This window comes from Camellia sinensis, chromosome 9, assembly GCF_055761805.1.
Source record: "Camellia sinensis isolate YWXY chromosome 9, ASM5576180v1, whole genome shotgun sequence".
NCBI classification, from domain to species: Eukaryota; Viridiplantae; Streptophyta; class Magnoliopsida; order Ericales; family Theaceae; genus Camellia; species Camellia sinensis.
In genome coordinates, this window is record NC_138969.1 from 133,429,307 (window position 1) to 133,443,231 (window position 13,925).

Here is a 13,925-nt window from a genome sequence, read left to right on the forward strand (position 1 = left end):
TTCGGCTTCATTGGGGTTTCTTCATTCTCTCTCTTCTCTTCTAGCTTTGAGGTATGGATTTCTCCACACTTTGGTATGACTTTTAACTTAGTTATTTGCTTTTCTAAATAAGATTATGATTTGGGGATTTTTGCATAAAACCTAAGGTTTTGGTTTAAAAATCAAAAGAGGAATTTTCAAAATGGTTTCTTGGAAATGATTGTGAGGTTGTAAAAGTGGTTGAGTTATGATTAAAGTGGTGGATTTTATCCTTGGAATTGATTTATAAAGAAAATGAAATTTTTCCTTAAAATGTGAATACTTGATTTTATAAGGAGGAAATGGAAATGATGTTGGATTTTATGGAATTGGAATGATGATAATGGTAGAGCTGGATATGAATTATCACTCCCATGGAAAAGATGTTTGGTTTTATGGAATTGGAATGATGATGATGGTGGAGTTGGATATGCATTATCACTCCCAGCTTGAAATTTTGAAAGTTCATCTTTGTTAGAAATTATCTATCTGTTTAGAGATATCTGTTTTGGGCTATCAGTGGAGGATAGCTATGATTTTGTAGAAATTGAATGAGAATTAGGTGAATTGAAACAAATTTGTCGTCTATTTGCATTGAGCATTGTTGCATATTTAACACATTGGAAATGTATATTATTTTGAGAGAAATTGGTGAATACCTTGGTGAATCTGAGTGGGGGTGAGGTTGTGGTATTATACTGGTCTGTGTGTCCTTAGTGAAAGTCTAGAAACCTGCGTAGTTAAGTGTTGAGCCTTCTGATTAGTACTGGTAAAAATGGCAATTGGTAGTGCTTGTATAGCCAACTTGCAAACATGTACCTAGAGATTCCCAATGTTGTATCCACTACCCTATTTTCTGTTGAAAATGAAATGTTTTCATGAATTGTGATATAAACTTAGCATTGCGTGGTTTTGGAAAGAGATATAAAATGTTTTGGCACAAGCATTGCATATGCATTCACCTTATAACCTTGTTAAGATTCATACACTGTGTTAGAGTATCTCTACTGGGCTTTGGCTCACCCTATGTTGAAAACCATTTTCAGGTGGTGATGATATGCCTCTACCAAGGCCATAGGTTGGGAGGACTTGGAGCCAAGAGCTTTATTTTTGTGTTATTGTTGTAATAATTTTGTACAAACCTATAGCTTAAACTGTATTGAGTTAAACTCACTCTTGTTGGAACAAGCATCGTCTTGAAAGTTATAGTTATTAGGGCATTTATTTATCTGTTTAACTTTTATTTCATATCTTTAACTTGTGGCACATGTTATAGATTCAAGGTTTGGACTTTTGAATGTATAACTTTATGTGTTACTTTTTGTACAATGGAATCATATGAATAGAAGAATTATTTCGATGCATGTTGTTATTTAATAATTATCCTGGAATGAATTATGGTTATTGTTTTTGGGGCGTCCCAACTTGGTATCAAAGCTACCGGGTTTGGATACTTTGGGATCGTGGGATGTGGTTTTACCACAATGGGTTATCTCACTAGTTTATGGTAAAGTAAACGTGGTATGCTATGTGATAACATGCTTATGTGATTAGATGGGTATGGGATTTAATTTCTAAGATATTGATTGGGTCAACGAGTTTCTAGAAGTCCTGTTAGAAGAGCACTTAATCACTATTATTTCTAACTAGAACTCTGGTAATGTCGCGGGACGATCATTATCTAGAAAGGAAATTCGCATGTGTTTGCGTGACTACGTGCTCATATGGAGTGAATTAATTGTTGTCCACCGCTTTAGGACGCAAGTGAGTTAACTTTGGCACATTTATCAATTTGCTACTCTCGTGTGTTCCCTTCGTTAGGATGTCAGGAAGTGGACGTAGTGGCGGTAGGCGTGGCAGGCCTGGACTGCAAGAGGTGCCATTACCGGATAATATTCTGGCACAGGAGGTAGGGGTTGGTCAGGCCAATGTGGCCGAACTAGTTGGTCAGCAGGCCATGGGCGCTTTAGCCTGTAAAATGGCCAGAGCTTTATAGGAATCCATGGACATTCTCGGAGCTGAAAATCAAGTTCAGACCCATCCAAGATAGGGTCGTCTTTTCTGGAGAGGGCGTTCTTCCAGGCTAATTCGCATGAGTTTTTAGGGGATTCGAAAGAGCCACTAAAGGTGGATGAGTGGCTAGAGTAGATAGTGAAGACGTTCGAGGACGATGGGCTAAGAGTGACGTTGGCATTCTTCTAATTGAAAGGAGATACGGGTCAGTGGTGGAAGCATGCGCGTGTACACATTGGAGTGACTTGGGAGGCCTTTGTCAACGTCTTCCAAGACAAGTTTTTGTCTCCCACTGCTACGGAGAAGTTGAGAGAGCAGTTTTTGAAGCTCTAGCAGCTTAACACATCAGTGGCCGAGTTTAAGGCTGCCTTTACCAGTTTATCGAGGTTTGCACTAGAACTTGTAGTGACACAGGAACGTCGTTGCATTGAGTACGAGAATAGACCAAGGACCAGGCTTCTTTTCAAAGTGGTTGGGTCCATGATTAGAGACTACGAACGCCTTATGGAGGTAGTGGCTCATCTTGAGACCGTGGTTCAGTCGAAGGAGGAGTGGACGAGGGGCTCCAAGCAAGGGAGTCAGGAGGTTTAGGAGGAGACTCGGGACAATAAGAGGCAAAAGGGTTCCACCCCACAGCAATCCCAGTGAGCATAGTCTAGATCCATTTTTCCTGTTTTGAGTTCCGGGTCAGGGCGAGGCGGTCAAGGTGGGATCACTTGTTTCAAGTGTGGTCAGCTAGGCCACAAGTCTTTAGTTTGCCCGCAGAGAGGAAGAGGGCAACAGTCTGCATCGTCTGCAGCTTGTCCTCAGAGCTAGAGTCAAGAGAGAGGGCAACTGCCTACTTGTTATTAGTGTGGGCAGTCAAGGCACGTGAGGAGGTTTTGCCCTCAGTCGGGTGGCACATCTAGTGTATCTGGTTTGAGGCAAGCATAGAGCCATCAACCTACATCGTCAGTTCAGGCCTCGAAGGGCAACTAGGGAGCCTCTTTTGGCTCAGTCAGTGTTTCAGACTTATGCTCTGAAGGGTAAGTAGGTAGAGCAGAGACCTACGGGACGTGTGTATACTCTTACCATGCCAGATTTGTTACCAGCATCTTCGGTAGTGAGAGGTAATTTCTTGTTGTGTAATTCTATTACCAATGTGTTGATTGATATTGGTGCATCGCATTCTTTCATTTCGTCTACATTTGCATCGACATTGGGGTTAGAAGTGGCTTAGATAGCATTTCCACTCAGTGTAGAGTCACTTGTTGGTGGTGAGGTTATGTTGAACCAGGGGTATCGAGGTTGTGAGATAGAGGTTGCCGGTCGCCGACTTCCTTTTACTTTTGTGTTGATTAATATGTTGAGTTTTGATGTCATTTCCGGAATTAATTGGTTGTCATCCTATCGGGCTATTATAAATTGTTACCGTCAGAGAGTTACGGTGTGCACCTCAAGTGGTGATTGTTTTTATTTCCTGGGGGAGAAAGTTGATAGAGCCTTGTTGCCAGTGTATGATCTGCATGGTTGAGGTGACCTTATTCTTTTTCTTGCTATATTCTTGGGTGTTGAGAGTGATGTGGTCCAAGTAGAGTTGCTAAAGGTATTTTGTGAATACCCGGACGTCTTTCCTGAGGATCTCACTAGTTTGCCACCTCACCGTGAGATTGAGTTCTCTATCGATTTAGTGCCTGGCACGGCACCGATTTCCATGGCATTGTATAGATTTGCACCCGCTGAGTTAAGTGAGTTAAAGATTCAACTGTAAGAATTGCTAGATAAGTGTTTTATGCACCTTAGCACTTCACCTTGGGGAGTATCGACTCTCTTTGCTAAGAAGAAGGATGGTAGTTTGCAACTTTGTATTGATTACTAGAAGTTGAACCGAGTAAATGTTAAGAACAAGTACCCACTACCCCGTATAGATGACTTGTTTGGCTAGTTAAAGGGGTCTTGTTGCTTTTCTAAGATAGACTTGAGATCGGGTTATCACTAATTGAGAGTGAAGGAGGAGAATATCCAGAAGACGGCATTCTGTACGCGGTATGGCCATTATGAGTTTGTAACGCCCCAAAATAAATATGATAAGCCCATCTCATAAGTGGAAATCAAGTTGAAACAAAGTACTTTAATTCATTAGAGTTAATATACAAAAGGTGACACGTGCGATATAAATTCATAAATAGCTCACCTGAATCTACAGCATGTGTTGCAAATAGTAAAAAGTAATGAAAGCTAAACAAATATTCATATGCCCTAAAGGCTTACATCTTTCTAAGTCACTGCTTGGTTACAACAAAAATGAGTCTAGCTCAATACAATTAAGCCCTTAGCTATACAAAGTAAAAACAATAAAAAAGAAGCTCTTACTCCAAATCTCCCCAAACTACTGTCTTAGTGGAGGCATATCTCCAATACCTAAAAATGATTTTTCCCAAATAGGGTGAGCTAAAGTCCAATAGAAACAATCTAACACAATATATGAATCTTAACAAAGATATAAGTATGAGAAGCATATTCAATGCCCACGATAAAAATCATTTTATAACTCTTTTGCTAGACCATGCCATGCCAAGCTTTATATCGCAGTTCATGTTATCTCAATTCATTTTATCTTATTTCATGATTCATTCACCAATTCATTCAGACAACCACCCTAAGAGTACAACTCAACGGGTTTCTAATCAACACAACCATTATACAAACACTTCCATTTTGCCATTTTACGGATATTTTGTCTGCGGAAATGGGCACCCATGTATATGTGCGGTTTTTGGGACTTTCACCATGGATACACAGGCCAACTTAATTCAATGGAGTCCATCTCCTTTCTCCTCTGAAACATGGAGTACATCCCCTTTCTTCTCCCAAACATTATACATGTACAATGTATTGAAGACAGTCATATTCAATGACAACGAATAAGAGATTAGTTTCAATTCACCTAATCCTCATGTAATTTCTACAACAATCATAGCTATCATCCACCGATAGTCCAAAACAGATATTTCTAAACAGATATACAATCTCCAAGACAAATAAATTATCTGATTTTCCATAGGTAAGAGATAATGCATATCCAACTCCATCATTTATATAAACATCCATCCAATTTCATATTCCTAATACCAATTTTATATATTTATACAAAATATCTATTTGAGATATTTTAGGACAAAACTCATTTTTCTTCCAAAACCCACCACGGGTATCAAAATAAACAAATTTATCACAACACATCCTCACATCTTCTCCCATAACCATTTTTCATACATACATTTGAAAACTCCTCTTTTGATTTTAAACCAAAACCCTAGGTTTGTTCAAAATCATCCCAAGTTCCAATATTCTTTACACATTAACAAATAACTAAGTTAAAACTCATAAAATAGTGTAGAAAGTCCCTACCTCAAGTTTAGAAGACCAAAGGAAGAGATGGAGAGACTTCAAAGATGCCGAAACCAAGCTCTATTCGGATTAAAACATAGCCCTTGAGATACTCTACCTTTTTAACAAAGGCACATGGGTAGAGAAATCACTAGATCTAAGTGAAAATGTAGAGAGAATGTAGGTTTTAGAGAGAGAGACTCTAGATCTAGGGTTTTGAGAGAAAAAGATATGAAAAAGTGATGTAAACAGGTGCTGCTGCGAATTGATATACGCGCAATCCGCTCGAGTGCAAGAAGTGACGCTTGAGCATCAAACACAATAAGTTGTTCCGCTCAAGCACAAGAAGTAACACTCAAGCACAGAATGCACACTCCAAGTAGTTTTGCAGACAACAGGCTAACGCTTGAGTGCAAGAAAGGCCACTCGAGCTGAGACCGCTCAATCGCAAAAAGAACTGCTTGAGCATAGAATACACTCTCCTAGTAGTTTTGCAGACCTACAAAAGTACTGAGAGTTCACAAAGCCCACTCGAGCGCAAGAAGTGCCGCTCGAGCGGAGTAGTAAAAATTTTGCGCAACAAAGGTTTGAAAACTAAGCAACCAACCTATTCCAAACACAACCACTACAATCAAATAACCAAATTTAAGGATGTACAAGGGAAGCAAGCCATGAACAATAATATGGAACCATGAAACCCAAGTCCAGAATTCAAAATGAATCAAGTCTAAACCAGAATCGTTATAGAGTTCCTAGTGATGCCTTTTGGGCTAACCAACGCACTGGCCTTGTTTACGGATTTGATGAACCGAATCTTCTGTGAGTTCATTGACCATTTTGTCGTCATTGTTGTTGACAACATCTTGATTTACTCATCCTCTGAGGAGGAACATGAGGAATACTTGCAGATTGTACTTGAGTTGCTTAGAGTCCACAAATTGTACGCTAAGTTCGAGAAGTGTGAATTATTGCTGAAGGAGCTGAAATTCTTAGGCCATGTGGTATCCGGATAAGGGGTGTAGACCCTTCTAAGATAGAGGCAATACAGGATTGGGAACAACCTAAGAATGCATTTGAGATCCGGAGTTTATTGGGATTAGCTAGGTATTATCGACGTTTTGTGAAGGATTTTTCTAGATTAGCATCACCACCAACTAGACTGACGAGGAAGGGAATTAAATTTGTGTGGAGCGAGACTTGTGAAAGTCATTTCAAGAGATTAAAGTTAGACTTACCACTGCTCCAGTGTTAATTATTCCGGAGAGGGGTTTGGGTTACTCAGTGTATTGTGATACATCTCGGGAAGGTTTGGGTTTTGTCTTGATGCAAGAGAGGAAGGTAGTAGCTTATGGCTCACGACAGTTGAAAACACATGAGAGAAACTATCTTTCTCACGACTTAGAACTAGCAACAATGATTTTTGCTTTGAAAATATGGAGATATTATCTTTGTGGTGAAAGGTTTGAGGTCTCTTCCGATCACAAAAGTCTGAAGTATCTGTTTTCATAGAAAGATTTGAATCTGAGGCAAAGAATGCAGATGGAATTTATAGAGGATTACTACTTTGAGTTGTTCTATCATCCAGCAAAGGCCAATGTAGTGGCCGATGCCTTGAGTAGGAAATCCATTAGTAGTGTAACTATGATAACCCCGACCTCCGTAATATTATATTCAATTATTTCATTAAGCTTAGTTATATGATTGTGTGTTTAATTGTGTGATGATATGTTTAATTTTGCGATTATCTATTGATACATGGAATATCACTTATCGACTTAGAATCAAAAATTGAAGGCCCAAATGGCTTCAGAAACCAAAATTGACTAGCCCAATAGATTAATTAGAATATTTAGAATTTTATGGCAACTTTAATCAAAATTTGATTCGGATCGAAATAATTAGAATAAAATAATTAGAATTAATCAAATTGGGTGAGATTAATTATCCTTAAGCAAACTTAATTAGCCTAAGCTAATCACACCCTATATAAGGCCTTAATCATGTTTAAACTCATATTATACAACACTTGGCTGCGATTTTAGAGAGAAAGTGAGGAAGAATCAACTCTAGAGAGAGAGGGACAAGAGAATTGTAGAGAATTTATGGAAGACTTGAAGATTTGAGCTAGGATTGCACTTGAACTCAATTCTAGGTATGGAAACCATACCTAATTCTTGTTCATATTCCATGTAAGAAATGAATTCACCAAGTTTTGACACCATTTGCATGAATTTAGGAAGTATAAGCTAGGATCATCTTGATTATGGAAGAATTAAGCATGATTATGTACATGCATGCATGAATCATCATTTTGAGTATGAATTTCATGAATTTTTCCACATGCATGAAGCTGTGCTTGACTTTTTTGAAGGTATTCCATAGTTCTAACATTTCTCATCTCATGCATGGGAGTTTTGAAAAGAAAATAGTGCAATTCATGTCATGCATGGTTTCAACATCATGATTTAAGCTTGATTTTGGAATTCGATTCATGATTTTGAGAAATTGGTTTCAAATTGAGAGTGTTTTCATGTTACACAATGTTTTTCCATGTTGTTGTACCAAACTTGCAAGCTTTAAGCCTTTGGAATCATGTTTTGAGTTTCAAACATAAACCTGGAAAATCCAGAATTCGACTAGTTCGCTCAAGCAAAGAAAGTGGCACTCGAGCGTAAAAGTTAAGCTCTAGAAGTTTTACAGAGAATTACACGGTGGCTCGAGAGGCAAAATTTGTGCTCGAGCAAACCCTGTTTAGAATTACTCATGGCTCGAGCGACAGAAAGTTGGCTCGAGCCTAAAAATTAAGCAACCAGTACTTTTACAGAGTCTTGCAGACCGCTCGAGCAACCAAAGTTACGCTCGAATGAAGACCCTGTTTTCAGCAAATTTTAACTAACTCTTTAAGTGCATACTTGCATCCTCATATCATTTCAAGTGCACCAATTGAACTCATATAATCATGGAATGAGTTGGAAACACATAAGAAGAGTTGAAGTAAAGTGAAATGGTTATTGAATGGTGCTTTAATTGTGTATTTGTTATGTGTTTTGTAAAAGTGGACATTTGAGGCCTAGCATCGATAGAACCCATAGTGAGTAGTAACTTTATAACGATATGTTCAAGTGATATTTATTTTCGAAACTATCATTATTCTCAAAATCGATACATGAATGATTGAATAGTTTATCGAAACGTTATGATGATTGATGGAATGGTTTATTGAAATGTTATTTTCCTTAATGAATGAAGTTCCATTTGAAATTGTAATCGTGGCATCCTTTAGTAAGTCCCTTGCCTGGTGGATATAATACCATTGCCCATTGTTTAATAGGCCCTTGCCTGAGGGAGATAATACCATGGCCCATTGTTTAATAAGCCCTTGCCTGAAGGAAACAATACATTGGCCCATTAGCCCTCGCCAGGGGGAAACAATACCATGGCCCATTGAATAATTGAAATACAAAAATCTTTGATGTTAGACCCACATGGTCACATTGAACATGGAATATTGATTGACCCATCGTTGTCCCATTAAATGACCCTTGTGGTCCCATAGTCATTAAAACATTGCTACTCTACTGGATGTGCCACGTAAATTGAATGAAATGGTTATTGATATCGAGATTTGAATAGAATTGGAATTGATAGTTGAGATGTTATCGAACTCCATTCATATAACCCCTTTATTTTGTTATTACTCACTGGGCCCTAGCTCACCATTTTTATGTATATGTAGGTGAGCAAGTTGAGCATCAAGGATAAAGATTGCCTCAGAGTCACCCCATTGTCAGCCTTTCGCAGAGCTTTCGAGAAAGAACCAGCTTGGACTCGTGTGAAGCCAGCAAAGTCTAAACCCCTTTTGTTTTGAACTTTTTGTTTTAGTTTTTGTATAGGGGTTTTTGTTTAATTTTAAATTATGGAGTTTTGTAGGATGGATTGGATGTTTTAAACTTTTGTTATGTATGCACTTTACAATTGGTTGCACAGCTTGAATGTGAAGTCTTTTCATATAAGCACGACATAATGGATTATCTTCACGTCTTATATTGCTTCCGCTAAGCCCCGTAAATTAATCTAAAGATGCTTTGTTAATAAAGGCCATAGGTAATCTAAGATTACAGGCGATTATGACGCTAAACCTATAGGAGCGGGTTTAGGTCGTGATAGTAGCTAGTATTTCCATCTGAGAATGGGAGATGTTGGTCGCTTTTGGTAAGTTTGACTTACATCTTGGCAAGTCTATTGAGTCCACAGCTTTGTTTGCTATAGTTGCACAACCTATACTTGTGAGTCGAGTTATAAAAGAAAAGCGTGATGATCATGAGGTAGAAACCCTTCGGGAGAAGATATCTAGTTGGAAGGTAGAGAAAGGCTTTAACATATATTCTGACTCAAGTGTTAGATATAGTGACCGTCTTTTTGTGCCGGAGTCTTGTAGAGAGTAGGTACTCTGAGAGTTCTACCATTCACGCTTTGTGGTGCATCCATGAGGCATAAAGAAGTATCACGACCTTAGTCGCTAGTTTTGGTGAAAGGGAATGAAGAGAGATGGAGCCTTGTTCGTTTCAAGGTGTCTTACTTGTCAACAAGTGAAGGCCGAGCATCACAGGCCAGCGGGTTTGTTGCAACCCTTGCCTATAGCCGAGTGGAAGTGAGAGCATGTCACGATGGATTTTATTGTGGATCTTCCGAGGACTCAACAGGGGTAATGATGCTGTATGGGTGATAGTTGATCGGTTAACCAAGTCAGCACACTTTGTACCTATGCGCATGAGTGACTCGGTAGATTATCTTGCCGACCTTTATGTTAGGGACATAGTCCGACTTCACGGGGTCCCTGTGACTATTGTTTCAAATAGAGATCCGCATTTCATGGCTCGATTGTGGCAAAGCCTATAGAATGCCTTAGGCACTAGATTGACATTTAGCACCGCTTATCATCCTCAAACTAATGGGCAGTCAGAGTGTCCCATTCAGATCCTAGAAGATATGCTTCAATGTTGTGTTCTTGACCTTAAGCGTTTGTGGGAGAGGCACTTGCCTTTAGTGGAGTTTGCTTATAACAATAGCTTTTAGGTGAGTATTGGCATGGCACCATTTGAGGCTTTGTATGGAAAATCGTGTAAATCTCATGTATGTTGGGCCGAGGTGGGTGATGCACCTATGTTAGGCCTTGAGTTAGTCCAAAAAATGACGAAAAATGTTGCACTTATCCGTAAGAGGTTGGTTTTGGCTCAGAGTCGTCAAAAGAGTTATGCTAACCGTAGAAGGAAACCGTTATCATTTGAGGTAGGAGATCATATCTTCTTGAAAATATTTTCGAGATGGGGTTTAATGAGGTTTAGGAAGAGTGGGAAGTTTGTCTTTTAGATTTATTGGACCTTTTGAAATCCTATAGCGCATAAGGGGCTTTCTGGGGTTCATGACGTGTTTCATATCTGTATGCTCCAGAAGTATAGCAATCCCGGTTTTCCCTTTTGATATCTGTTGTATTCTGGAATTTGGTTCTGTGGAGTTGGTAGTTATATCTATCTTATTGTCATCCTTTGATTCCATTTGTTTGAGTTTTAGGATGTGTTGGGCATGTTTCGAGCAGGTGGGTTGAGCCTTGGTCTAAAATCTTGTTGCCAGGTTTTTGATCGTTCCGCTCGAGCGGGTCGTCTAGCGCTCGAGCGGAGATTGCACACTCCCAGTATTTTTGGTGCTCTGCAAAACTTCTGCAGGTGTGATTTCTGCGCTCGAGCGGATTTCCTGTGCTCAAGCGGGTCGCGCTCGAGTGGGCTTGTTGGGACTCGAGCGGGTAATACATTTTTGGTGTAAGTTCTGGGAGGGGGAAATCTACGCTCGAGCGGACTGGTTTTTCACGCTCGAGCGGATGTACTTTATTCTTGTGTCTTGGCACTCGAGCAGGCCTTATTGTGCTCGAGCGTGTCCAGATTTTTGTGCTGTACGCTCGAGCGTCCTGTTCTTCGATCGAGCGGGAATGTCGTATATCAGAAGGCAGTTAGGCATTTTTGAATCACTTTTTACATTCACTCTCTCTCTTACTTTCCCAAAACCGATTTTGAGAGCCTCTCTCTCTAGAAACTCCCTTCTCTCTAGGGTTTGATCTAGTTAGAATGCTTCCCTTTCCTTTGGCCTTTGTAAAAGTTGTGTTGATCGTCGAGGGTTTCGTTTTGATCCGTGGATCTTGGAGTTTGGAGCATTTTGGTTTTCTTCATCTCCTTCCCTTGGGCTCCGAATTTGAGGTAGGGATTCCCACTCACTTTTATGGGTTTTGACCTAGATATTGAGTTTTTGTTTAAATGGTTTTGGGTTTTGAAAACTAGGGTTTCAAATGTTTAATTTTGAAAAGGGGGTTTTGTTTATTTTGGACCATAAATACGTATTTGGGTTTCAAAATGAGTATATTGATGTTGTTGGTAATATATGGACTCTTGGAGTCAATATTGGGAATCAAGGGGAAAATGCCATGTTTGGGTATTTTTGGGTCACTAGTGTAATTAATGACAAATGTTGAGAAAATATGGAATTGAGTTGAATATAATGAAATTGGCTCATTATGAGATGGATTAGTGAAGTTGGATTTATAAATCGCTCACTTTTGGAAATATGGATAAATTATTTGTTAACGCATTTATTATCTGTTTAGAAATAATTGCCTTGGGCTACCGGTGGAGGGTAGTCGTGACTGTTTTAGACAATGCATGATGATTAGGCAAACTAAAACTAATCAATGGAATGCGTCATCGTATATGACAGTTGAAAGAATACATTAACTTTATGTATTGTTTGATGATGTATATTGTCATGACCCGAACCCGCCCCTATGGGTTAAGGACATAACCGGCCAGTAATCCTGAGATTACCTACGGCCTCAGACCAAAACAAACATAATTTGTCAGAGTGAAGGGGCCAAACGGAAGCAATAAATAAAAACTTTGTCCATAGAGCCGTGCTTATATGCACATCAACAGACCATATTCAGTTACGTTAATAACCCACAGTTCAAAAGTACAGTTTCACAAAATTCATTACAAACAGGATCATCCAAAACAAGTCAACCTATGACAGACTATTACATATTTACATAAAGTCCCTACCGGCAAGACAAGATATAATTACATAGCAAAAGGCAAGGGTAGGTCTCAAGAGTGAGATGCAAGGCTGACTTCCCCAAAACTCGGATTTTTCCTAGCAGACTTCACTGGGGCTGGGTTTGGACTTCCCTTGGCTCACCTACAAACACATGAATGAGCGTGAGCGATAGCCCAGTGAATAATATCAAACGTGACAGTTATATGACAATACGTAGAACAACATGCACCAAACGGCCTTGGGCCCAATTCATAATTCTATTTAGCGAATATATATGTATATATCTATACAACATTCAAATCAAGTAACTATAGTCCTAAAATTCTGGCCTTTGGCCCATTCGGATTTCCATTCATGGCGAAACGGCCTTCGGCCCATTCACTTATGTCGAAACGGCCTTTGGCCCACTCTTTCATGTCAAAACGGCCTTTGGCCCACTCTTTCATATCAAAGCGGCCTTTGGCCCACTCTTTCATATCAAAACGGCCTTTGGCCCACTCTTTCATATCAAAGCGGCCTTTGGCCCACTCTTTCATATCAAAACGGCCTTTGGCCCACTCATTCATGTCAAAACGACCTTTGGTCCATTCATTTACATCAAAACGACCTTCGGTCCATTCGTTCTTATCAAAACGACCTTCGGTCCATTTATACCAAAACGACCTTCGGTCTATTCCTATCAAAACGACCTTCGGTCCATTCATTTACTCCTGTCAGACTTTTGTCCACAATCCCAATTAACAACTTATACAGTTTATAGGGGAATAACAATTGGACATTTGACAAGCTTTCAAATATTGATATTACTCACAGTGATCGGCTTGTGGATGCGCCCTGGAGCTTGACCCTACACATTTCATGAGTACAAAAGGGTCACTAATAGTTCAATCCGTTCTTTCATTCATATATTCCTCTTTAGGCTTTATTTTTATCTCAATAACTCGTTTACAATGTTTAACATATGCCTAAGAGTGCTTACAAGTGAAAGGGAACGGAAAACGAAACACAGAACGCATAAACAAAATTCCAGGAAGCAGGGTCCCCGCTCGAGCGTCAACTTATCCGCTCGAGCGGACCCTTAAGGCCTGCAAAAGTACTGGTTGCATGAAAATTACGCTCGAGCGTTAAATAGGGCGCTCGAGCGGAAGGCCTGTCTACAAAATTCCACGCTCGAGCGTGATACGTCCCGCTCGAGCGGACATCCAACTCTGCAAAAATGCTGGGAGCACGATTTTCCCGCTCGAGCGGCCATTACCCTGCTCGAGCGGACATCAAAATTCTGGAAAACCCAGAACTGTGTTCTTGAGTTCCAACATCGAATTCAAGGGCCCCAAATGCATGATTTCGGCTCAAACTTCATATATATGTGTACTAACATGATATAGACACCAAATTACCACATATTGAAACTCAATTCCCATGAATCA

The 13,925-nt window shown here is 39.6% G+C and overlaps 1 protein-coding gene across 1 annotated transcript in view; it reads left to right on the forward strand.

Annotated features, from left to right (window-relative positions):
* The first annotated feature begins 1,415 nt into the window (after nt 1-1,415).
* LOC145799759 (uncharacterized) overlaps nt 1,416-13,925 on the forward strand; it is a 150,417-nt gene continuing 137,907 nt past the window's right edge. Inside the window, exons 1-2 of the mRNA XM_082889392.1 lie at nt 1,416-1,525; nt 1,840-1,927. Coding sequence (XP_082745518.1) covers nt 1,416-1,525; nt 1,840-1,927 — 198 coding nt within the window. The remainder of the gene's footprint in view (nt 1,526-1,839; nt 1,928-13,925) is intronic.